This window comes from Plecotus auritus, assembly GCF_963455305.1.
Source record: "Plecotus auritus genome assembly, chromosome: 15".
In the NCBI taxonomy this organism is placed as follows: domain Eukaryota; kingdom Metazoa; phylum Chordata; class Mammalia; order Chiroptera; family Vespertilionidae; genus Plecotus; species Plecotus auritus.
In genome coordinates, this window is record NC_137781.1 from 2,706,253 (window position 1) to 2,731,095 (window position 24,843).

Below are 24,843 nucleotides of genomic sequence, written 5' to 3' on the forward strand. Positions count from 1 at the left end.
CATGTACCTTGGTTGCGGCCACATCCCCAGTACAGGGTGTGTGGGAGGCAGCTGATTGATGTTTCTCTCTCATCGATGTTTCTAACTCTCTATCCCTCTCCCTTCCTCTCTGTAAAAAATCAATAAAATATATTTTTTTAAAAAGAGCTTCAATCCCTCTCCTATTAAAAAAAAAGAAATGGACTAAATGATATTTTTTCTACATTAACTTTGGTTCTTGGATCAAGAACAAATTGGCTTTTTATTTTGGGCCCTAGAAATAAGGTTATATATCAATTTAAATGGAAGACGGTTCATGCACCTGTGTTACAAATCAATGGCCTCATCTGTTAGCATTGATAGGCTTTAAATTGTAACGTTACAATATTTTTTAAAATATATTTTTATTGATTTCAGAGAGGAAGGGAGAGAAACATTGATGTGACAGTGAAACATCGATCAGCTGCCTCTTGTAGGCCCCAATCCTGCCCATTGCTTTCTGCCCCGGTGACCTTCCATTCCTGGCTTGTCCTTCCCACTGCCCGTGTCTGTCTGCCTGTCCTTCCCACTGCCCGTGTCTGTCTGCCTCCTACACGACCGAGAGCGGAGCACCTGCACTCTGTTTATCCCCTGTCTCTCTGACTAGTACTCGTGGAAACTCGTGCACCCGACAGACAAGTACTCCAACAAGGACTGCCCCGACAACGCTGAGGAGTACGAGCGCGCCACGCGCTACAACTACACCAGCGAGGAGAAGTTCGCCCTCGTGGAGGTGCGTCTGTCTCTTGCTGGGCTCCCGTGGGCTCCCTTTTCCAAGGGAGAGGGAACCGGGAATCAACTGCCTACATTGTCACTGCTTCTCTGTGGGGCAGCTCTTTGGCATCTCACAGTTCTCAAACAGAATAATGGGCCGTGGGTACTGGTCTCTGCCGACAGCTCCCATGGGGCAGGTCAAGGGGGACGAGCAGTAACCTGGCACCTGAGAGCCAGGAGTCCCTCCCTCTGCCCCACTGGGAGCCCCAGTTCCCAGGCTCTGCCATGTGCCTGGGGTGGTGGGCACCTGGCTCCCGCTGTCCTCGGGCGTCTTGGTGAACACAAGTTGTTCATTTCACTTACAGTTTCCTATTTTTTTAAAAAATATGTTTCTATTGACTGAGAGAGAGGAAGGGGGGGCGGGGAGAGAGAGAAACATCGACCAGGAATCATCGATCCTGAGCGGGAATCGAACCCGTGATCTTGTGTATGGGATAATGTTCCAAACAACTGAGCCACACTGGCCAGGGCAGAATTTGCTTGTTGTTTTTTTTTTTGGTTGAAATTTCTCTTCTATTTAAAAAGGCAACACATTCATTAAACAAACCCTAGCAGGAGCTCAAGTGGTGGGGGAGGCCGGCCGTGTGCATCTCCCGACACCCCCAGAGCCTGGTGTCCCCGCAGGTGATCGCCATGATCAAGGGCCTGCAGGTGCTGATGGGCAGGATGGAGAGCGTGTTCAACCATGCCATTCGGCACACGGTCTACGCCGCCCTGCAGGATTTCTCCCAGGTCACGCTGCGGGAGCCGCTGCGGCAGGCCATCAAGAAGAAGAAGAACGTCATCCAGAGGTCAGTGCCCTGCGCTCGGGGCCTGGATCGGAGGGTCGGTGTAGGTTTATGTGGCCATGCAGTCAGTAATTTCTTTTATGTACATACTAGAGGCCTGGGGCACAAAATTCATGCAAGGGTAGCCTGTTGCAGCACCGGCTGCCAGGGCCTTCGCAGCCCCGACCCCTGCCCGCACCCGCCTTGGCCTGGTGCTGCCAACGTCTGCCGCCACACACCCCCAGTTTCAAGGAGCTCCCTGATGGATCACCCCACAAAGGGTGGCCTGGGCCTCCCTCTTTGGAGTGATTGCAGAGCTCCCCCTACGTCGATGAACCCGCCAGCCAGCGGGCCGGGCCTCCCTCTGTGGGCTGATCAATTGAGAAGCCCCCCACTCCCCCATATTGATTGCCCCTCAGAGAGTGGCCTGGCCTCCCTCTGCGGGGCGATCGTGGGACAATGTCGGCCGCCCAACCAATTGCATCACACCCGCCTTGACAGACCTGGTGCCGGTGTGTGTCATAGTGTGGTCATCTGGATGGTCGTTCTACTGGTCAGCTGTTCGGTTGATTTGCATATTACGATTTTATTATTATAGACTAGGGCCCAATGCATGAATTCATGCGCCTTTAAAGGAACTGTGAGCCCTGACCAGTTTGGCTCAGTGGATAGAGCGTCGGCCTGCGGACTGAAGGGTCCCGGGTTTGATTCTGGTCAAGAGCATGTATCTGGGTTGCAGGCACATCCCCAGTGGGAGGTGTGCAGGAGGCAGCTGATCGATGTTTCTCTCTCATCGATGTTTCTAACTATCTATCCTCTCCCTTTCCTCTCTGTAAGAAATCAATAAAATATTTAAAAAAAAAAAAAAAAAGGAACTGTGAGCCGCGAGGCTGCAGTGGCCACAGGAGCAGGTCTTGCCCCATCCTCCACGCCCCTGCCCAGCCCCTAGCCATTCCCCTGTCTGCCGGCAGCCCCACTCCTGCTGCCGCTGCTTCCACAGGCTGCCGGCGCCGGCCCCACTCGCAACCACTGACAGCGCAGAGCGATTGGGGCCGGTGTCAGCAGTGGATGCAAGTGGGGCCGTTGCCAGCAGCAGGTAGAATTTTCAGTAACCACCAGAGTCTCGTCTTGATGACAATTGGTCTGGCACCCCCACTCACCTCCTCCACCATCCCACCACGGCCAACGCCCGCTATGTTCTGCCCGCGCCCCCTGGTGGTCAGCGCACATCATAGTGACTGGTTCTTCCGCCGTAGGATCTATTTGCATATTAGGGTTTTATATATATACTAGAGGCCTGGTGCATGAAATTCGTGCACTGGAGGTGTGTCCCTCAGCCCAGCCTGCATCTTCTACAATCTGGAACATCCCTCTCACAATCGGGGACTGCTGGCTCCTAACCACTCACCTGCCTGATTGCCCCTAACCACTTTGCCTGCCAGCCTGATTGCCCCCAACTGCCCTCCCAAGGTAGGGTCTGGGGTGCAGGTGAATGGGATTCCTGCCTGGCATGACACTGACAGCAAGCTGACCAACGGCCAATTCCGCAAGGAATGGGGCTCCCTTCTCCCTCCTGTCAGGGTCCGTTTGAAAGCCGGCCATGCCCCCGATCACGTGAGACCCAGAGTGCCGCTGTGCCCCAGCCGGCCAGGGCCCACTACTCCCTCCCTCAGCTCCCTAGCCTGCTGTCCATCCAGTTGTTTAGGTCGTGACGGCACCTGGCTTTTTATATATTAGGATACACGCACACACACAAACTCTAGAGGCCCAGTGCACGAATTCATACACAGGTGGGGTCCGGCTGGGCCGGCACTAATCGGAGCTTGATCGGGGGAGGGGCCAGGGTGATTAGCCAGCAGGCCCCACCTCCGATTGGGGTGGGAGGGCAATTGGGGGCAGGGCCAGCAGTGGGGAGGGGCTATAGTCAGTGGGCCAGCAGGCCCCACCCCCAAATTGGGTGGGGGGGCTGAACAGGGATCAGTGGCTGTGGGAGGGGCTGTAGGAAGTTGGCCAGCCAGTCACACCCCCAGTTGGTGTGTGGGGAGGGCCATCGAGGGGCAGAGCTGGCTGGGGGAGGGGCTGTGGGCTGCTGAGGGTGGTGGGGGTCCATTGAGGGCAGGGACAGCCGGGGGAGAGGCCGCAGGTGGTTGGCTACCCGGCCCTGCCCCTGATTGGGGTGGGGGGGCCGATTTGGGGTAGAGCCAGGTAAGGGGAGGGGCTGCAGGAGATGGCTGGCCAGCCCCGCCCCTTATTGGGGTATGGGGGGCAATCACGAGCAGGGCCAGCTGCGGGGAGGGGCTGTGGGCCGATTGGGGGGGTGGAGGCCCATCGGGGGTGGGACCAGCCGGGGGGAGGGGCTGCAGGAGTTTGACCGTCCAGCTCCACCCCCAGATCAGGCCAGTTTGCTGGCCACAATAGGCATCATCACAACCGGTCCGGTTGCTCCAGTCGTTATGTCCTTCTGGTCGCTGGCTTTCTATATATAAATATTATTTTATCCGTTTTAGAGAGAGAAGAAGGGGGAGACAGAGAAAAACATTCATTGGCTGCCTCCTGCACGCCCCGCACTGGGGATGGAGCCCACAACCTGGGCATGTGCCCTGACCGGGAATCGAACCGTGACCTCCGGGTTCATGGGTCGACACTCACACACGGATCCACTGTAGCCGGGAAACAGTCTATTTTTAAAATTTCCTGTTGCGCTGGGTGAGCGTCAGGTGAGATGCTGTGATTGTCAATGTCCCCACGACGTCAGCGCTCATGCCCGTGTTCAGTGTCCTGCAGGCCATCAGGAAGACTGTGTGTGACTGGGAGACCGGGCACGAACCCTTCAACGACCCGGCCCTGCGGGGCGAGAAGGACCCCAAAAGCGGCTTCGACATTAAAGTGCCCCGCCGCGCCGTGGGACCCTCCAGTACGCAGGTTCTCGCCCCTTGTCCTCCGCCTCTGCCTGTCCTGCAAGAGGGCCAACCCTGAGCTGGGGGTTGGGAAGCGCAGCCAGGACTGAAATAGGGTCACCTCTATTCTTGGGCAAATCCCGTCTTGCCTGTGTCTCTCCAGCCCCTCTGTCTGGTGCCCGCGTGGGTCCGAGTGCTGGCCGGGACAGCATGGGGACTGCCTGGTTCGCTCACTTGCATGCAGATCTTAATCTGATGGCCCAATGCCCGAGTCCAAAATGTGGGTGACGTCTGTGTCTGCATTCCCCTGTTCCTCGGTGGCTGTTTCGGGCCATGGGTACGCCTTTCATGTTCTGCTGCAGAGTATCATTCCGGAAGAGACAACTTGGAGATTTAAAAATATAGCTTTTGTGTGTCCCGGACTTGAGTCACCACCGCTGTTGTTTCTCTCGTTCGGCTCCCCGAAGCAGCTTTCTTCTGACTCACACCTGCCCCTCCGCCCTCTGCTTTCTCCTCCCATGGGGGCCCGGCCCTGCCTGTCAGTCACCAGGAACCCCAGCAAAGCACGTTGCTGGCTGTGAATGGGACACTCAGTATCTGGGAGGGAGCCCCATCCGGGGTCCGTCCACGGTGTATGCCCTACGTCCCGTGTGTGTGTCCCCGCTCTGCGTGTCGTGTGACTAACGCTCTCTCCGCCTCTCCCGTGTCTGTCCGTGTCTAGCTGTACCTGGTGCGCACCATGGCAGAGTCCTTGAGCTCCGCTGAGCTGCTGCGGCAGCTCAAGTCTCTGGGCATGGAGAGGCTGGTGCATGTGGTTAACGCGTTTCTGAGGCAGTCCTACACCTATCCGCCTCTCTTAACCTTCGGGGGTAAGACATCGTTCGTTTACCTTGCTGACGTTCAGGGCACGGAGATGAAGTGCTCCTTCGCAGGTCCTTCCTCCTACGCAGCAGCCATGCGGCCACGTAGATGGGCGCCCAGACCCCTTAGCAGAGCCGGGGGAGCCCAGCTCAGGTCAGGGCCTCGGAGCAGCCCTCCTGGGGCCGAGCAGCGTCTGGTGCAACTAATGCTCCTGTGTGTTTTCTCCCGCAAACGTTTCCCTGGATAACGCAGCTTTACATGGTGAGAACCATGCTAGAGTCCCTCATTGCAGACAAAAGTGGCTCCAAGAAAACCCTGAGAAGTAGCCTTGAGGGGCCCACCATATTGGACATAGAAAAATTCCATCGAGAGTCCTTCTTCTACACTCACTTGATAAATTTCAGCGGTAAGAGACACTGCTGACCATTGCCCGGCCCAGCATGCTCTAACACCGCTAACACCGTTCAGAACGCTTCCGCCTGCTGACCGTCCCCGCTGAGGTCCCTTCCTGCACCTGCACCCAGGTGGTGACGTGTGGTAACCCCTGTAGCAACCTTTGCCTGTTGCTGTAAATGCATGGCCGGCCGGGTGCTCCCTCCGAGTGGCATGGCCTTTGGAAGGGTGAGGGCCCTGGGGCTGTAGCTGGCCCTTCAGCCACACAGGCTCTGACACAACCAGGCGAACATCACCTCTGACGGTCGGTCACCTGTGCAGTGAGCAAGTCCCCTGGCTCAGGCAGCTGCCCTGGGCTGACAGGTCCCCTGGACCAGGACGCTGGGTGGATGCCCTTGGTTATCCTGTCTCGGCCGTGTGCTCCGAACGGGAGGCCCATCTTGGCTGGGAGCTGCAGGTTTGCAGTGAATAGCGAGCTTTTTGCTTCTCACTCCGTCACAGGGCAGCAGCGTAAAAAGCAGTCCTTTTGCATTAGATAGACGAACATGGAGTGTGCACGAAATGCTGTCTGGTCCCCAGCAAAAGAGGGCCATCCTGGTCTCCCTGCTCCTTTTCATAAGCACATTTCCTCCCCGCCCCCGAGGCTCTAGGGTCGACAGGGTCCATGAGAGGCACCGATGTCCCTGTCGAACCCACAGCCCAGATGCCGCCTCTGTTCTTCCCGGGGTGAGAGTGGGCACATTCCAGGTGCCCGTCCCTAGTGTTAGGTGCCCCGGGACCCTGTCCACTCACCACCCCCGCATGGCTCCGGGCTGATGTCAAAGGAGCTGGCGCCTGGTGCACGGCCATCGCCCTGTCTGTCTGTCTGTCTGTCTATTTATTTTTTGTCCGTGAGTCTGTGCTGTTTGCGGAGACTGACCCACTGCCGTTTGCACCCCCAGAGACCCTGCAGCAGTGCTGCGACCTCTCGCAGCTGTGGTTCCGCGAGTTCTTCCTGGAGCTCACCATGGGCCGGCGCATCCAGTTCCCCATCGAGATGTCCATGCCCTGGATCCTGACCGACCACATCCTGGAGACCAAGGAGGCGTCCATGATGGAGTGAGTGTCCCGGGGCCCTGCTGGCTCTTTGCTCACGGTGACTGGGCTCCTTGTTGGCTTTGGGGGGTGAGAGGTCGAGGCAGGGTTGGGCTGCTCTCATTGCTTAATTTGATGCCGTGATTCGAGGGGAGAGACGAGAAAGTCGTACAAGGGACAGGTTTCTTACCCATTTTTTTAATGTTTTTATCGATTTCAGAGAAGTTGGGAGAGGGAGTGACAGAGAGAAACATCCATGATGAGAGAGAATCATTGATCAGCTGCCTCCTGCACAGCCCCCACTGGTTATCCAACCCGCAACCTGTGCATGTGCCCGAACTGGGAATCGAACTGTGACTTCCTGGTTCATAGGTCAACACTGAGTCATGCCAGACGGGCAAAAATAGTATACTGCTAAAAATAAAAAAAGTACTCATTATTGTGCTTCTTAAAAAACTTAGAGGCCCAGTGCACACATTCATGTACAGGTAGGGTCCCTAGGCCTGGCCGGCGATCAGGGCCCATCTGTGGAACCGGTGAGGGGATCGGGCCCCCGCTCACCCCCGCCCTGGCTGGCCTGATGCTGCCCACTTGCCGGCCCCGGCTCCTGCCACCCATCGCCTCCCTCTACGAGGTGACTGGCAGGCCTGGCGGTGGCCTGGCACCACCTGCTCGCCAGCCCCGCCCCCCCACCGCCACTGCCACTGCCGCAGGCTGGGGGCAGCTCCTGCGTTGAGTATCTGCTCCCCCCCCCCCGCCCCCGCCAGGTGGTCAGTGCACATCATAGCGACCGGTCATTCCGCCCTTTGGTCAATTTGCATATTAGGTTTTTATTCTATAGGATAGGATGCTACATCCTTGTGGCAAAAACCTTTGAAACAGGATAAGGGAGAAGATGCAGTTGATGGAGGCCTGTGACTCGGGTGTGGCCTGGGTCTGGTGCCCAGCCCATGGGGTGGGTTCACTGCCCAGGCTGTGCCCTCGGCCTCACAGGACCCGAGTCTGGCATTTGAAGGGATTGGTTTTCCTTGTGAGAGGAGAGGAGAGCAGAGCGGGGTAGTTCTCGGGTCCGGGAAGCTGCGTGTGCGAGGCTGGCTGACCGCTCCCTCTGCAGGTATGTCCTCTACTCCCTGGACCTTTACAACGACAGCGCCCACTACGCCCTCACCAGGTTCAACAAGCAGTTTCTCTACGACGAAATCGAGGCAGAGGTGAGCTCCCACACCTGAAACAAGCTCTTCCATGTCCTTTGTCTGAAGGTTGGAGGCAGCAAGCCTGCCCTCTAACACATGAGGTTTAAACAGAGCAACGAATGTTGGAAAGACATGTTTGGGGGCAGCCCTTCTGTCTGCATGCCTCTCTGTGCAGCTGCTCCGTGACAGCAGGAGCTGGAGGGGGATGAGCCAGTTCTCCCGGCAGCTCGCCGCCTGTGGAGGCGGCTCTGACAAGTGCACGCGCTGCCTGTGCTACAAGCACAGTGATGGTCTCTCGTGTGCCTCTTCCTAATAAGAGCCTTTGTTAGTTGCCTTCACAGTTGCGTCACTTGCATCCCCTGGCCTTACTTATTTTAAAGCTGAAAGTGCAAACCTTCCGACTACCTTCACCCTGTGCCTCTGGCAACCCCCACTCTCTTTTCTGCATTTGAGTTCGTTGTTTTGTTAAGATTACACTTGTCAGTGAGACCATACAGTACTTGTCTCTATCCTGTTTATTTCACTTAGCATAATGCCCTCAACATCCATCCATGTTGCGCAAAGGAAGATTTTTAAATTTTTCTGTCTGAATAATATTCCATTATATATACAGGGTGTGGCAAAAGTAGGTTTACCGTTGTCATATGGGAAATAATACAACAATGAACAAAGAATGATAACACAAGAATAAACGATGCACAGACAGCACTAGGATGATGCCCAGAGAGAAAGGGGGTGGGAGCAGGTAGGAGGAGGAAAGGGGGGTAAATGGTGATGGAAGGAGACTTGACGTAGGGTGGTGGCCCCAATACAATAGACAGATGATGTATTGTAGACTATACATCTGAATCCTATATAATTTTACTAACAAATGTCACTCCAGTAAATTCAATAAAACAATAAATTCTGTGTTTCGTGTAGTCACAACTGTAAACCTACTTTTGCCCCACCCTGAATATATCACATTTTCTTTATCAAGTGTGTTATCTGATCTCAGTTTAGGGAATCAAAATGTAATGTCTGCTTTATTCTTCTACAGGTGAATCTGTGCTTTGACCAGTTTGTTTACAAGTTGGCTGACCAGATATTTGCATATTATAAGGTCATGGCTGGAAGGTATGTGTTTTGTGGTTTGGGGATGGAACCTTGAGTAGCTTGATCTGATATTCGCATTACAATTCAGAGCACGTGAGCATTGTCCTCCCTTCCTTCCGTTCTAGCTTGCTTCTTGACAAACGGTTAAGGTCCGAGTGCAAGAATCAGGGGGCCACGATCCACCTCCCGCCTTCCAACCGCTACGAGACGCTGCTCAAACAGAGGCATGTGCAGGTGAGGGGCCTGGCCCAGCATGGCGCTCCTGCACCAGCATCTGAAATAGTGAGGTTTCCTGAGCGTTCGCGGAATTTTAATAGGAGTCCGTACGGCAAGTGACTGTGGGAACTGCCTTAGGAGGTGTTGAGCGTTTACAGGCAAAGGTTTCTGTTGGGTGACCTGCAACATGAGGGAAGACTTGCAGCGCTGTGCACCTGCCCTGCCCAGGCTCCTTTTTTTTCAAAAATTATCTTTTTAATGATTTTTAGAAAGAGAGAAAGGCAGAGGGGGGAAAACAGAGAAGCATTGAGGTTGGAGCGAAACATGTTTAAATGTGCATTATGTCTTCTTACTAGAGGCCCAGTGCACGAAAATTCGTGCACTCGGGGGCCGGAGAGGGGGGGTCCCTCAGCCCGGCCTACACCCTCTCACAATCCGGGACCCCTCAGGTAGGGCCCCTAGACCTGGCCTGAGATCAGGACCTATCAGGGCTTTCCTTCCCCGGGCTGCAGGCAGCTGGCCCCACCCCCGCCGCTACCACTGCTTGCCATCTGTGCAGCACTGACCCCCCTCCCCTGCCACTGGTGGCCTCCCTAGGCAGGCGACAGGCTGGGGTGCAATGGCTTGACTCGCCTGGGCCTCCCCCTCTTTCTTTGCTGGGGGGGTGGGGCCAGCCCTGCGAGGGGCCATCTGCTTACCTGATCGCCCCTAACTGCTCACCTACCTAACTGATCACCCCTAACTGCCCCTAATCACTCTGTATGACTGCCTGATTGCCCATAACCGCTTGCTTAGGGGCGGCGCCAGCATGGTGAGGGGCCATCTGCCTATCTGATCTCTCCTAACCTCTGGCCTGCCTACCTGATCTCCCCTAACCACTTGCCTGCCTGCCTGATTGCCCCTAACCGCTTGCTTGGGGGTGGAGCCAGCATGGCGAGGGGCTGTCTGCCTACCTGATCACCCCTAACCCCTCTGCCTGCATGATTGCCCCTTACTGCTTGCTTGGGGGCAGGGCCAGCACTAACTTCCACTTGTTCAACCTCCGGTCATTACTGGTCGTTATGACGCAGGGTTTTTATATATTAGGATAAGTTTCTGGAGGGGACATGTACATATATTCTTGCTTGTCTTAGCGTTCACTCTCTCCACCCTCTCACCCCCAGCTCCTGGGCAGGTCCATAGACCTTAATCGCCTGATCACCCAGCGCGTCTCGGTGGCCATGTACAAGTCCCTGGAACTGGCTATCGGACGGTTTGAAAGTGAAGACCTGACCTCAATCGTCGTAAGTGCCCTTTGTTCCCTCAGGCTCGGCCGAGGGTTGGATTCGGGTCATGAGGATTATAGCTGATTTTATTTCGTCCTTATCGATACATTGAACCAATGATACGTTCAGTGTTTTGCACAGAAATCAAAACATAGTCTCCAATTAAGCTTGGCCTTCTTTTAGCAGAGAATTCTTTTAGAGAGAATTTCATATAGTAGATAGGCAATGGAGGTCCAACACACATATCATAGGGTCCCGGAAGAAAGAAAAGCAAAGCAACAGCATGGAACCAACATGTAAAATTTTTAACATATGTTTTCATTGATTTTAGAGAGAGAGGGAGAGAGAAACACAGATATCAGAAAAACATCAATCAGCTGCCTCCTGCAACTCCCCACACTGGGAATCGAGCCCACAGCCCGGGCATGTGCCCTGACCGGGAATCAAACCCTGCGTGACCTCTTAGTTCATAGGTCGATGCTTAATCACTGAGCCACGCCGGCCAGGCAGGAAGGGCATGTTAAAGGCAACCGAGAGGGTGTGAGAAACCCACTCCCGGTGCCTGGCAGACCCTGCCTCATGCATTCATGGTCCAGCTCGCTGAGCACACCCCGCTGTGTCCAGCTCCGTCCCGCCACCCCATGACACTGCCCCTGTGGGGAGTGGATGCCACTGTCCGGGCCCCATTCTGTCCTCACTCCCGTCCTGTGTTCCCACAGGAGCTGGACGGCCTCTTGGAAATCAACCGCATGACACACCAGTTGCTGAGCAAGTACTTGTCGCTGGACAGCTTCGACGCCATGTTCCGGGAGGCCAACCACAACGTGTCCGCTCCTTATGGGAGGATCACCCTGCACGTCTTCTGGGAGCTCAACTACGACTTCCTGCCCAACTACTGCTACAACGGCTCCACCAACCGGTGAGCACCTCCAGGCGGGTCCCGTTCCCCACTCAGGGGGTCTGAGCAGGCCAGTCCACGCCCCACCAGGTCCTCGGTCGCTGTCCTTGCTGCCCATGGACCAGGCTCTCCTGGGTTTAGAGACTGTTTCCTGAGCTCCCTGATGTTCTTCGTTTCTGACCTCTGGGCACATTTACCAGCCGTCACAGTATTTGTATCTCGTGCATATTCTGGTTTAGATTTCTTGGAGTTTTTCTATAATTATTATTTCAGTTAATTAGGAGGAAGATTTAACTGATGTTGAATGGGGAAATTATGAGTATTTAAAAATCGTTACATTTTCTTTTTCCTTGTTCTTATTTTAGATTTGTTCGGACAGTATTACCGTTTTCTCAAGAATTTCAAAGAGACAAACAGCCAAACGCACAGCCCCAGTATCTGCACGGGTCCAAGGTAGGCTTTTGTGTGTGTTATGATTTTTAAGTTCACATTTCAGCATCTTTTGAAGTTTAATGTAAATCAGTTCAGTTAAGATGGTTTAACTCTATCATGCCAGGTATGAAATATTATTGTTTCATTGATGGGTTGAATTTTAGAAAGAGAGGGACGTAGAGGGAGAGACAGAGGAACATTGGAGTATGAGGGAAATGTCGGTCCGCTGCCCCCTGCACGCGAGTCGAATAGGCAGCCCTCTGGTGCCCGGACAACACCCGACTGAGCCTCACCGGACAGAGCAAAACGTTACGGGGTTTTTGTTTGTTTATCTTCTTATCCACTGGGCGCACAGCTCATCTCACCACAGATGATTTTACTGGCGGAGCAGGGCTGTATTTTATTGAGTTAAAAAAAACCCACACTCCAAGCACAGGGACTCACATTACAAAGATACACCCTTAGCCCTGGCTCTGCTGGTTGGGTGTCGTCTCGTGCACCGTAAGGTCTCTGGTTCAGTTCCAGGCCCGGGCACATGCCAGGGTTGTGTTTCTCTTTCCCTCTTTCTTCCTCTCTCTTCAACAAAATCAATAAACTATTCTTAAAAAAAATAATAGTAATAATAACGTGCTCTCCCTCCAAGGAGCATGGCCATGCCCTTCCCATCCCCCTCTCCTTCCCCCTCAGGCCTATATCTGCTAAACTCCAAGGAACCTCCCAAGATTTGCAACTGGGGGAGCAGTGGGCAGCGGCAGGTCGTCCTAGACGATCCCCCAAACCTGCCTCTAATTCCCCTTTGCTCTGACTTCTCAGGGAGCCACGGCAGCCCAGCCCAGGCTCGGCTTTTGCTTCTTCTAGGCTCTTCCTTGTTCATTGTTCTAAATGTCTTTTGGCTGCAGTCAACAAATTCCTGCTTTTCTACCAAAAAAAGAAACACAGATACACCCACTGGAAACAGCACGGGGTTAGGACGCAGCTTCTTGGGGGGAGGGCCGGACACAACCGGCTTCCTCTTCCTCACGCCCTTGGTGGTGTGTGCACTGCTCTCGTGGTGTTGGCGCTCTTCCTCTGAGGGGGTGGCCCCTGTGGGCTGAGCCCTGGGCTCTAATCGGAAGCTCGGAGCTGAGATTCGGGCAGGACGTCCTTCTCAAAGGTGCGCGAGGAGCCTGTTCACATAATGACACAAAGGGCCCCTTTAGGCCCTTTCAGCTGGGAAAGAAATGGTGCGTGTCCGCGGGGCCAGCAGGAGGGTATTGGGTGAATGGGAAGCCGGGGTTGGTGGAAGTAGAAGCGGCCTGGTTCTCAAGGACACGTGGGATTTTGAGCAGAAACTGAGGCTGCTTCCATCTGCTGCAGGGCCCGCCGTGCGTTTATGGCACCGAGGAGTCTGTGGGAAAGAGGAACTGGGAGCAGAGCTGGTTTTCCTTGTCGTGTCCTCACTTCCTCCTGCCCCGGCGTCTGAGGGGCTGAGGAGGAGCCAGAAGTCTGGCCTTGGAAGGGAGGGTGTGTGGGGACTGACCCCAGATCTGCGCAGCCTCTGGCCAGAGGAGGGGTCATGCCATCTTCCTGGGTTGGTTCGGAGAGAGGTCTCCACAGCTCTGTTCTGTTAGCCCTGCTGCCCATGGGCATCTGTGTGTCTTGGGGTCAGAGGCTCCGGAGACTCATGTTGTGTTTTGTACAGTTCATCCTCATGGAGGACATTTTGCCATTGATATTTAGAGAGAGTGGGAGGGAGGGGGTAGGAGAGAGAGAGAGAGAGAGAGAGAAACACATTGATTGGTTGCCTCCCATGACTCTCAGGGCACATGCCCAGGTTGTGGGCTCTATCTCTAGTAGGTGGCGTGAAGGAGGTGCCTGATCAATCATTCTTATCATTGACTAGAGGCCCAGTGCACGAATTCGTGCATGAGTGGGGTCGTTAGTAGTGGCCTGCAGGGATTGGGCCCAGCTTGCGCCCCAGCCTCGCAGCCAGCCTCGCAGCCCCACCAGGCACCCTGCCTTGGCCTAGCACTGCCTCCTTATCTGCTCCACCATCCCGCCTGTGAGGCGATTTGATGGCGGGGGCCGGGGGCAGGCCTGCTGCTGCCACCACCAGTTGCTGTCTGTGGGGTCCTCAGCGGTGCGATCGGGACCCTGATTGCACCCGATTTGGCCTGGCGCCGCCCCATCACCTGCTCCACCGTCCCACCACAGTCCCGTTCTCGTTGGGGCCCAGCAGGGCCAGCAGTGCCTCCACTGTCACCCACTGCCAGCGTCATGTCACTGACGCCTGCCATGTTCCATGGCACCCCGGTGGTCAGCACACGTCATAGTGAGCGGTCGATCTCCTGGTCTCCCTTTCGAACTCCCGGTCAAACTCCCAGTTGAATGCCCACCCCAGAGGACAATTTGCATAGTAGGCTTTTATTATATGGGATGTTTCTGTTTCTCCCTCTCCCTTCCTCTCTCTGAAATCATTAAAACTATTAATAAAAGGACATTAAGCTGATGAAGTGCAAATATATCAAGATGTGTGCAATGCAGCTACAGACGTCCTGAGAGGGAAATGCGTAGCACGGATGCTTCCTGCTGCGTGTGGGCCCACGTCCTTAGACAGTTTTCTACCGAAAACCACGCTGAACACCTTCATCACTCGCCCACCCTGGGGGGCTGCTTTCCAGATCCCACTGCCCCTCAGGGTCTGTCCTCCAGTGTGTCCCCAGGAGGCTGGGGCAGCCCTGTTGCAGCAGTGAGGCGCTAGGATGTATTCCTGTCTCAGTCCAGGACCTCAAAGTGGCATCTATGGAATGGCCACTTAAATAATGTTCAAAACCCACTTTATAGAAACCAAGATGGCGGCGTAGGTAAACACCTGAACTGCTGCCTCGCACAACAATTTCAAAACTACAACTAAAAGACAAAACGGACATCATCCAGAACCACAGGAAGGCTGGCTGAGTGGAAATTCTACAACTAGAAGGAAACAGAAAAGCTCACTGAAAACCCAGTTTATATTTTCTGTGTTCAAAGCTTGTCTTCAGGCCCATCAGATTCAGTGGGTACCCCCCCCACCCCCACCTAGGGGTGCTGTGTGTTGAGTGCACCTTTGCACAGCAATGCTCCATCGTCGACTGTAGGGGCCACCTTGTAAATGCATCATGGGAGTGCTCACGCAGCACGCGCCCTGTGTCCGCAGGCTCTGAACCTGGCCTACTCCAGCATTTACGGCAGCTACCGGAACTTCGTGGGGCCCCCACACTTCCAGGTCATCTGCCGGCTGCTCGGCTACCAGGGCATTGCGGTCGTCATGGAGGAGCTGCTGAAGGTCGTCAAGAGCCTGGTACGTTCCCTCGGTGCACTTCCTCTCCCCCATGAAGGGTCCTGGCCCCATTCCAGTCGGGGGGGGGGGGGGGCGCGGGGGCGGTTTCCACCCTCCCACAAAATGCTCAGACACCACCAGCTGGCATGCAGCTCAGGTCTCATACTGCCCAGTTCCCTTCAGATCCCCCAGGTTAAGGGCTCAGTCCCACAAGGCTGCCCCCCAGACTCCAACCACATGTCCGGGCTGTCGCCTGTGCCTCCCGACCAGCTGCCATCAGCCAGAGGCTCCTGCCCCTCTGACACCCGCCCACCCCCCACCCCCATCCCCTGGGTTCAGTTGCTACAGCAGCTCACAGGACTCAGACACCTAGTTCCTCCCACGTGAGCAGGCTGCCCTGGATACCTGTTCGTGCACTTCTCCGAGGGAACTTGATAAAATTTTAATCCTGAGCCCACTGTTTTCAAGATTCTCTGTTACCAAATATCGATTTTCATGTCTTTCCATGTGTTATAAACTAACCAAGAGAAAGCTTGACGCTCAATTTCTGTCCATGTAATTAAATTGTTAACGCAGAAGCGGATGGAATTCTAAGACGACAAAATCGAAACTATGTAGGTCAGGACCCAAAAGCAATTAGAATACAGATGAACGGGGTCATTGGCCACAACCGTGACCCATGACAGATGACCCCCCCCACCCCAGTGTATCCTCCCTCAAAGCTGTGGCCCAAGGTGACCTGGTCTCTGTTCTAACTGAGGAGTCCAGAAACGGGCCTGGTGGGTGTTGCTTCCTCGTGGCCTGCCCTCCGTGGGCCGTGCCTCCAGCCACACGTGTGGCCAGAGCCTCTGCAGGGAGCTGCTTCCGACCCTGTGCTCACTGGTTTCACAGCCCAAAGGGTTGTCAGTGTCACTGGTCCCGTGGACAGTCCCACCTCAGGGACAGGCCCAGCCCGTGGCTGACGCAGCCCCTGTCTCTGCAGCTGCAAGGCACCATCCTGCAGTACGTGAAGACGCTGATGGAGGTGATGCCCAAGATCTGCCGCCTGCCCCGGCACGAGTACGGCTCCCCGGGTGAGTGATGGGGAAAAAGGCTGTGGAGCCGAGGGGCAGTGCCCGGGCAACCCGGACCACCCCTGCGGGAGATGTTGGTGTCGGGGCACGTGGCGTCTCCTTCCCGGGCCTGCTGGCGGTGCCAGAGGGTGTTCTGTGGGCCCAGGCTGTGCCGTGGGGGGCTCGGCCCCTCCAACACCCCCAACCCTGCCCCCCTCGCCCCCAGGCATCCTGGAGTTCTTCCACCACCAGCTGAAGGACATCGTGGAGTATGCAGAGTTGAAGACCGTGTGCTTCCAGAACCTGCGGGAGGTGGGCAACGCCATCCTCTTCTGCCTGCTCATCGAGCAGAGCCTGGTGAGCGAGTGACAGCCCCCTCCCCCCCCAGCATGGCCATCTCCCCCAGGGGGACAGAGGGCGTTGAGGGAGCCTTCATCTATGGGGCCATTCAGGGGGAAGGCAGGACAGCACCATCTTGTTCACGACTCTTTAGACTCATTTTAATTACGTTCCTGCCCTTGAAACCCCAAAGTGCAGTGTAGTGCGTGTGAGAATGTCTTAGTGCGTGAGCATGGTAAACAGCAACACAGGGCCCCCCATATATGGAGCTGACCCTCAACATGGGTGTGAACTGGGCGTCTCCGTGGAGAAGTCCGCGTGTAAGTGGACCGCGTCGCTCACACCCGCGCCGATCAGCGCCCCCTGCACCAGCCCCAGATGGCTCTGCCCGTCTCCTGCGAACTGACCCCTTCACGCAGCCTTCTCCTGCTCCGTCCTAGTCTCTAGAAGAAGTGTGCGACCTGCTGCACGCAGCCCCCTTTCAGAACATCCTGCCGCGGGTCCACGTGAAAGGTGAGCCGGCACCACCGGGGCAGCTGGTGATACCGCGTAGTTACCAAGGCAAGTGGTCAAAGGAACATGTCACATGCAGGTTATCGCTGAAAATTCACGTATAGAACCGACTCCTTTGCTGTTTCAATTCACAGCGACAGGAACGACTTTCTGTTCAACCTTCACTTTTGAAAACTTACTGAGAAACACAAATATAATCAAAAGCGAAGCCAGCCCGTCTATTCTGAAGCCCGTGTAAGAGATCACATCACAGAGAGCCTGAGACGCTTCAGTTTTCCACATTCACGTGACTACGCGGTATCACCATGTGACATGTTCCTTTCACAGCCTTCCCTCGGTTTCTTTGTATAAACTGTAACCGCTGTGATCGCTTTTCACACAAGAGACGGAGTGTACGCCACTTTTTTCCACTGCAGAGGGAGAGAGACTCGATGCCAAAATGAAGAGGCTAGAATCCAAGTACGCCCCCCTGCACCTCGTCCCTCTGATTGAAAGACTGGGGACCCCTCAGGTAACCTCCTGGGTCGGCAGTTGCTGTTGTTCATAGGGCGTCCACGTCGGGCCTGGGTGAGGCTGGGCGGGCAGGCTCCGGGGAGCCCAGACCAGGAGGCATCAGGCTGGTGGACAGGTCCACTCGGCCCAGGGTCTCCAGCGGGTCCGTAACAGGACCGAGCCATGGAGCATTTCGAATTGCTGCGTCTGGAGTGTGCGTAGAACACCTCCTGGCAGGTGAGACGCCTGCAGAGGGGTCGCCTGCCCCGGGGTCCATCTCTCGTGAAGAAGGCTTGGTCCCGGGTATTTAAGAACAGACTGGGGGGTTCTCTGATGGGAGGCAAGGCATCCGGGTAGAGCTCCCCGGTCCTCAGTCTCAGCACGTCACCCTTTTGGACCAGACGATGCTTTGTTGTGTGGCTTTCCCGTGACTTGTCGGCTGTTACGCAGTGTCCCTGGGCTCTGGCCATTAGCCGCCTCTAGACTCGCCCTGTGTGGTGACGATGAAAGTGTCTGCACACATTGCCACAGTTCTCTGCAGGCACCATCGTTCTGCCCTCCACCGTGCACCCCACTGAATCTTGTAAGACAGGGAATACCTGACCCTTATCTTGTCTGATGCTTCTGCAAGTGAAGATCATTTTCCATGAAGTCAGAAAGAACACGGGGCTCATGGGTTCAGCCCTCGACCTCCCGTGTGGCCCCATCGCGTGCTGTCCTTCCCGCAGCAAATTGCCATAGCGAAAGAGGGGGACCTGCTGACCAAGGAACGTCTCTGCTGCGGCCTGTCCATGTTCGAGGTCATCCTGACGCGGATCCGGACCTTCCTGGACGACCCCATCTGGCGCGGGCCTCTGCCCAGCAACGGGGTCATGCACGTGGACGAGTGTGTCGAGTTCCACAGACTGTGGAGTGCCATGCAGTTTGTGTACTGCATCCCCGTGGGCACGCACGAGTTCACGGTCGAGTGAGTGTGTGCTCTGGGCCCAGGGAGGTGGGTGCCGAGGTGCTTTAAAGCTACTTCAGTGCGGTTCTCACGTGACTTGGGGCTCAGCCTTGGGAGGGAGTCGGCGTGGAAACTTCGGCACGGTGGTGTGCCCAGCGAGGGCCCCAGCCTCATGCAGTCCTTCAAGGGGGGTCTGCGATGTAAAAACAGGTTAGGAAATGGGGTGCCAGAGGAACCCAAAGGGGTCTTCATCAGAAACAGGGACAGGCCACCGACTGCCCAGTTTTCCCAGTGGACGTCTGGAGACAAAGACAGATGCAGGAAAGACTAACATTGGTCGCCCATTCTGCTCAGGGCTTTTTGTTTTTTAATCCTCACTTGATATTTTTCCATTCATTTTAGAGAGAGTGGAAGGGAAATTGAGAGGGAGATAGAAACATCAACAATGAGAGAATCGTTGATCGGCTGCCTCCTGTAAACCCCTCAGTGGGGATCAAGCCTGCAACCCTGGCATGTGACCTGGCCGGAATCAAACCGTGACCTCCTGGTTCACAGGTCGACACTCAACCACTGAGCCACACTGGCCGGGTGCTTATAGCTTCTTGTTTGCAGGCAATGCTTTGGTGACGGGCTGCACTGGGCCGGCTGCATGATCATCGTTCTCCTCGGGCAGCAGCGGCGCTTTGCTGTCCTGGATTTCTGCTACCATCTGCTTAAAGTCCAGAAACACGATGGCAAAGACGAGATTATCAAAAACGTGGTATGTGCACAAAAGCCTTGTGTCCTACGGTGAAGTTTCACAGTAAAGCATGCTTTCAGTCTATGACAACTTCTTCCTCGGGGATGTCTTCCATCGCAGCACATCAGGTGCCGCCAAGTAAAGCTTCCCTTTCGTTCTCAAAATGCATTGTCATGAAATTGGAGAGTCGAGCAGTCTGACAGTTGAAATACCAACTCACCCATTTTTATCCTCTTCAGGGTTCTTGAATCCGTAATCTCAATGTGCAGCCTCATGTGACCTGTGCTCAGGCCCTTGGCCTACTGCCTGGTCTCCTGGCTTCCTTGGTGGTCGTCAGAGTGTGCTTATGGCTGCTTTTTAGATCTTTTTGTCTTTTCCATTTTCTGAAATGTTTGTCATTGAATTCTTGAAAACACTCAGACAGTATCTACCTATTTATCGACATATCTGTCTCTCTCATTTTCCGTGGCAGCCTTTGAAGAAGATGGTGGAGAGAATTCGCAAGTTCCAGATCCTGAATGACGAGATCATCACCGTGTTGGACAAGTACCTGAAGTCGGGCGACGGGGAGAGCACGCCCGTGGAACACGTGCGCTGCTTCCAGCCCCCGATCCACCAGTCCCTGGCCAGCAGCTGAGGACGTGCCTGTGGCCTTCTTGGGGAGCCGTGGTCCCGGCTGCATTTGTAACTAACTGTAGGGCGTGTTTTTCTTGTCACAAGCCAGTGAGATGTGTAGGGACTATTTCTCAGTGTCCTTGTGAAAGGGCACTTTTCGATCTGAAAGCCTAAATTTATAAAATCGACTTATTTTTCTAGCCTAAAATTGTCTATGCTTTTGGTAATTAGGAAGTCTGAGACTATCGGCTGCCAATTGCTGCCTTCCCATTCTTACATTTATTTTCTGTTTTTCTGTGTAATGTCCAAGTGCCACCGGGGTCATTTCTGTATTCCTCGGCAAGGGATCAGTTACGTTCAGGAAAAGATTCATGAACTTCAGCAAGGAACATGGATAGCTAACTGTAATTAAAGTCATTACCAATTAGAATGGAAGTTAATGATTCTTTAGCTTTTGTTAGGCCTTTTGCTAATGGTCTTTTATGAATTAAAGTCAGTCTTTCCTTCCCTATTTGTGTCAATTCTTTAAGAAAATAGTGAACTTGACTCCTTGTTTCTACTAAGTCCATTTGTAACAACGTCCTATTTGCGAGGGATGATTTAAAGGATGTGGAAATGAAAAGAATGAAATCTCCTTGCTTTCCTTCATGTACTGTGATCACCAGTGTGTGTGGGCTCTGACAAGGCACTTTGTCTGCTTATCTGGGCCCTTGGAGTCTGAGTCTCGGCCACCATGGCCTGGGAGAAGGAGCAGTTATCTGTGTCTGTGGACCCAGGCACGTGCTACTGGAAATGCAGGATGAGATGTTCCCTGTGCTGCTTGACCTGAAAGTGTTTTCTTTTAAAAAAAAAAAAATATATATATATATATATATATATATTTTATTGATGGTTTTACAGAGAGGAAGAGAGAGTTAGAAACATCAATCAGCTGCCTCCTGCACACCCCCCGCAACCAAGGCACATGACCTTGACCGGAACCGAACCCAGGACCCCGAGTCCGCAGGATGACACTATCCACTGAGCCAAACCAGTCAGGGTTGAAAGTGTTTTCTTTTTTTTTTTTTTTTTCCTTTTTTTTAAAATATATTTTATTGATTTTTTTTTTACAGAGAGGAAGAGAGAGGGACAGAGAGCTAGAAACATCGATGAGAGAGAGACATTGATCAGCTGCCTCCTGCACACCCAGCACTGGGGATGTGCCCGCAAACCAGGTACATGCCCTTGACCAGAACCGAACCTGGGACCCTTCAGTCTGCAGGCCGACGCTCTATCCACTGAGCCAAACTGGTCAGGGCTGAAAGTGTTTTCTTGATGTGAACTGCTAACCTTGACCCGCATTCTGATGGAGGGAGGCAGTGTCTGTCCTCAGACCATAGTGAAAGGCTAGAATCTCATGAAAAAATGACTGTGATGATGACCTAACTCAAATTCCTGCGTTTTAGCAGTGTTAGAAACCAAACCAAAGGTAGTAAACACATATGGAAAACACGAATGCTCTTAAGATATTAATTGAACCTCCTGGTTATAGCTTGATGCTCAACCACTGTCAGAGCCCAATAGAGAAATTAATGGAACAGAATAGAAGGTGTCATAAGAGACCCAAATCCAAAGATAAAATTTTGTTGCTTTTTTACAGAGAAGAAGGGAGAGGGATAGAGATAGAAACATTGATGAGAGAAAAATCGATCAGCTGCTTCCTGCACACCCTCTACTGGGGATGTGCCGGCAACCAAGCTACATGCCCTGAACTTACTACACAAACCCCAAAGGACTGTCAGCCAATTCCTGTGCAAACACGATCCTCTGCTACCCTCTTGTGGCCATTCAAGGAATAACACCGTGTGCTTCTGTCCGTGGTACTAAAACCCCAGCTATTCCCTGTGAACAAGACGAAAAATTCTACCCAGGTGGGGGGAAAAAACACCCACAAAATCATCGAGGCTGTCGAGGGCGGCAATCATTCCGTCCCTGGATGGACTGAAGCCACGGGTCTGGATTGTGCACCCCTTCGCGCCCCAGCCCTGCAAAGGGAGCCTTGGCTGCTGCACTGACATCAGGAAGCTGTGCGTTCACGATGTCAGTCCGTAACCTAGAGGCCGCTGTCAGTACCCTGGAGGCCGCCATTATTGAGGCAGCCGGTCCGTACAGCGAGGTGCTGGAATGTCGCGAGATTCAGCGTCCTCGCGAGAGGTCGCCATTATTGGGGCTTGCCGTAACACGGAGGATGCCATTATTGAGGTGGTCCGTACAGGGGAAGGCGCGGCTAACAAAAGCGGCCAGTACCAAACAGGACGCTCTTAATGAGGCAGCCAGTAACCTGCAGGCCGCCAGTATTGAGGCAGCCAGTACCCTGGAGGCCGCAATTACTGAAGCAACCAGTGGCCTGGAGGCGGCCATTATTGAGGCAGTCTGTACCCTGAAGGCCGCCATTAATGGGCCTCGCTACCGCCCAGGATGTGACGGAGAGGGCGGGGCGGGGCCGGCCGCTGACGCGCGCTCACATTTCCCCAACTCCGGGGAGGCCCATTGGTTTTCCATTATCGCCCTTTTCCGGGGCAGGAAAAACTGGTGGCAGGGCCGGAAGCGCGGTAGCCCTCGGGTTCGAGACAACGGCGCCGTTTAAGGCAGAGCGAGCGTCCTGGTACCATTGGAGCCGTTAGGTTCTTCACCCGGGCTCCGGCCCAAATTGGAGAAAACCTACAAAGTTCTGGCGGCCAACGCAAGGGCGCTGAGGATCGCGAAGCATACGGAGCCTCTGCGGTCCACAGGGAGCCCGCCCCTGGGCGGGGTCAGAACGCCTCTCGGAGGAAAGAACCGAAGTCCTGCCCACGCGGCAGAGCGCGCCTGCCATGGCTGAGCCCCCGGGTGCCGGCCCCGCTGCCCTGCGCTTAGCTGCCGCTGCCAGCTGGAGAGTCGTGCGCGGACGCTACGTGGAATATTTTCCGCGAGTATTGGAGTTTCTGCGGTCCCTGCGCGCTGCTGCTCCTGGCTTGGTTCGCTACCGCCACCACGAGCGCCTGTGTATGGGCCTGAAGGCCAAGGTGTTAGAGCCACTGGGACCGGGAACGCGCAGAGGGGGAAGGGGTGGGATGCAAGGATCAGACTAGGACAGGCCGCTTGTGGGGTGGGAGCGGTTGCAAAAGGGAAGCCTGCTCCGAAGTGGGAATTCTGAGCTCAGTCCCCTTCACAGGTGGTGGTGCAGCTGATCCTCCAGGGCCGGCGTTGGGCCCACGTTCTGAATGCCTTGTACCTCCACTTTCCAGTGTCTGGACCTACTGTCGTGCAGGACCCCAAAGCTGTGAGTAATCCCTGGAACAGTCCCCACCCACACTTAATCCTTGGTGCCCCTAATTTGTCTGGACTTCTTTACCTTCAACAGACAGAGCAGGATCTGAAGATCATCTCAGAGGCACAGGAAGCTTTTCGCCAGCAGGTAAAGCTGCTGGCAGAGGCCCCTGAGGATTTGGATTGGAAATTGCTGGTGAGACTAACTAATTTTGGAAACTGTGATGTGGCTTTCTTTTCTAGTCCTTTTCTGACCAGCTTTTTTCTGTCTGCAGGAACTTGAACAAGAGTATGGGGAGCCCTTTCTAGCTGCTATGGAAAAGCTATTTTTTGAATACTTGTGTCGGCTGGAAAAAGCACTGCCTACCCCACAGACACAGCAGGTTTTCCTAGGGCCAAACACAGAGGGCAGAGTGTGGGGTGGTTGGATCAAGGACTGTGGTCTTCATGCTCTCTCCTTGCCCACAGCTTCAGGATGTGCTGAGCTGGATGCAGCCTGGGATGTCTATCACGTCTTCTTTTGCTTTGAGCCAATATAGTGTGGACATGGGGTGGCCACTTCCAGGTACCAGGACCATCGGGAAAATTAGGAATTTGGGGGTGGAATATGTAGCCTGAGATCTTTTGAGACAGCCAGCCTATTAGAAGGGTTACATGGGCTTGACACCAAAGAAACCAGACTGAGTTTATGTGTTACTGTCTGTTCTCTTTATAAGGAACATTCTTTTCTTTTTAGAGTGCTCTGTTACTAATTCAGTGAACATGTCAGAGCCGATGGAGCCCAGTCCTCCTCAGCAACCAAGACCAGCACTCCATCAACCGGTGCCAAAAACCAACCCTGGCCCACACCTTCCGCAGGGACCAGCCTCAAGAAAGCACCCAGAACCTTTGGCTGGCCACCACTTCAATCTGGCCCCTCTAGGCCAGCGAAGAAACCAGGCCCAGTGGGCATCCAGGAGGGTAGGCCATAAGGAGCACTCCACAGTCATGCTATTCCCCTTTCGGAATCTGAGTTCACCCACCTAGGTCATCTGTCAACCCAGAACAGAAAAAAACAAGGGACACACATAGCAGTTCCAGCAGGTGATGTAGGCACGAGAATAGCCTCCACTGAAAAGTCTAGGAGTCCATCCCAGACCCTGGGTGGAAGGACTGTGAATGAGAACCCAGTTGACTTGTCCGCCTCGGAGCAAAAGGAGTGAGTGGAACAGTTGCTTCTGCCTACTAGCAGCACATTCCTTGCCTGCTTTCCCTTCATCCTATCTTCTTTGCTTGTTCCCACCCAGGAATTGCTGGGACTGCTCCATGGAGCCCCTGAGATTGTACATTGAGTCAGGACTAGATCAGACAGACTCATGTCTTGAGACTCTTGAGGGCCTGTGTTCATCTAGAAGAGTACTTTGATTCTGGTTTCCTTCTTGCAGTGTGTCCTCCGTCATTACCAGAGGGGACTTAGTTTTGGACTCTGATGAGGAAGAAAATGGTGAGTAGGGAGCAACAGAAAGCTGGGGAAAGAAGGGGATGGGGCAGAACAACACAGAAACCCATGCTCCCTGAATATACAGGGCTCAGGGGATGTTTCAAATGACAGGATCTCCCTGCTCCCTTCTCTGCAGGAGTCTCTGGAAAACTATGAGAAGACAAAGTTTGAAACCCTAATCCCAACCTTCTGTGAATA

The 24,843-nt window shown here is 54.2% G+C and overlaps 2 protein-coding genes across 4 annotated transcripts in view; both read left to right on the plus strand.

Moving 5' to 3' along the window:
- CYFIP1 (cytoplasmic FMR1 interacting protein 1) overlaps positions 1-20,384 on the plus strand; it is a 32,809-nt gene extending 12,425 nt beyond the window's left edge. For 2 of the 3 annotated variants that reach the window (XM_080651761.1, XM_080651762.1), the window contains exons 13-31: positions 626-751; positions 1,417-1,583; positions 4,334-4,481; positions 5,570-5,723; positions 6,652-6,808; positions 7,899-7,995; positions 9,017-9,093; positions 9,198-9,306; positions 10,452-10,571; positions 11,273-11,472; positions 11,817-11,904; positions 15,059-15,202; positions 16,164-16,254; positions 16,460-16,590; positions 17,013-17,085; positions 17,502-17,596; positions 18,306-18,544; positions 19,136-19,283; positions 19,735-20,384. In XM_080651761.1, the coding sequence (XP_080507887.1) occupies positions 626-751; positions 1,417-1,583; positions 4,334-4,481; positions 5,570-5,723; positions 6,652-6,808; positions 7,899-7,995; positions 9,017-9,093; positions 9,198-9,306; positions 10,452-10,571; positions 11,273-11,472; positions 11,817-11,904; positions 15,059-15,202; positions 16,164-16,254; positions 16,460-16,590; positions 17,013-17,085; positions 17,502-17,596; positions 18,306-18,544; positions 19,136-19,283; positions 19,735-19,899 (2,529 nt within the window). In that variant the 3' untranslated portion in view covers positions 19,900-20,384. Of the gene's footprint in view, positions 1-625; positions 752-1,416; positions 1,584-4,333; positions 4,482-5,177; positions 5,326-5,569; positions 5,724-6,651; positions 6,809-7,898; positions 7,996-9,016; positions 9,094-9,197; positions 9,307-10,451; positions 10,572-11,272; positions 11,473-11,816; positions 11,905-15,058; positions 15,203-16,163; positions 16,255-16,459; positions 16,591-17,012; positions 17,086-17,501; positions 17,597-18,305; positions 18,545-19,135; positions 19,284-19,734 lie in introns of all 3 variants that reach the window. The other variant, XM_080651763.1, reaches the window with a different exon arrangement.
- Positions 20,385-22,583: 2,199 nt separating this feature from the next.
- On the plus strand, positions 22,584-24,520 carry LOC308239009 (TERF1-interacting nuclear factor 2-like). The gene is given in 7 exon segments (XM_080651564.1): positions 22,584-22,921; positions 23,071-23,178; positions 23,260-23,361; positions 23,441-23,548; positions 23,634-23,730; positions 23,902-24,186; positions 24,189-24,520. Coding segments are annotated over 7 exon segments (1,071 nt in total). The 5' UTR covers positions 22,584-22,729; the 3' UTR covers positions 24,368-24,520.
- The last annotated feature ends 323 nt before the right edge of the window (positions 24,521-24,843 follow it).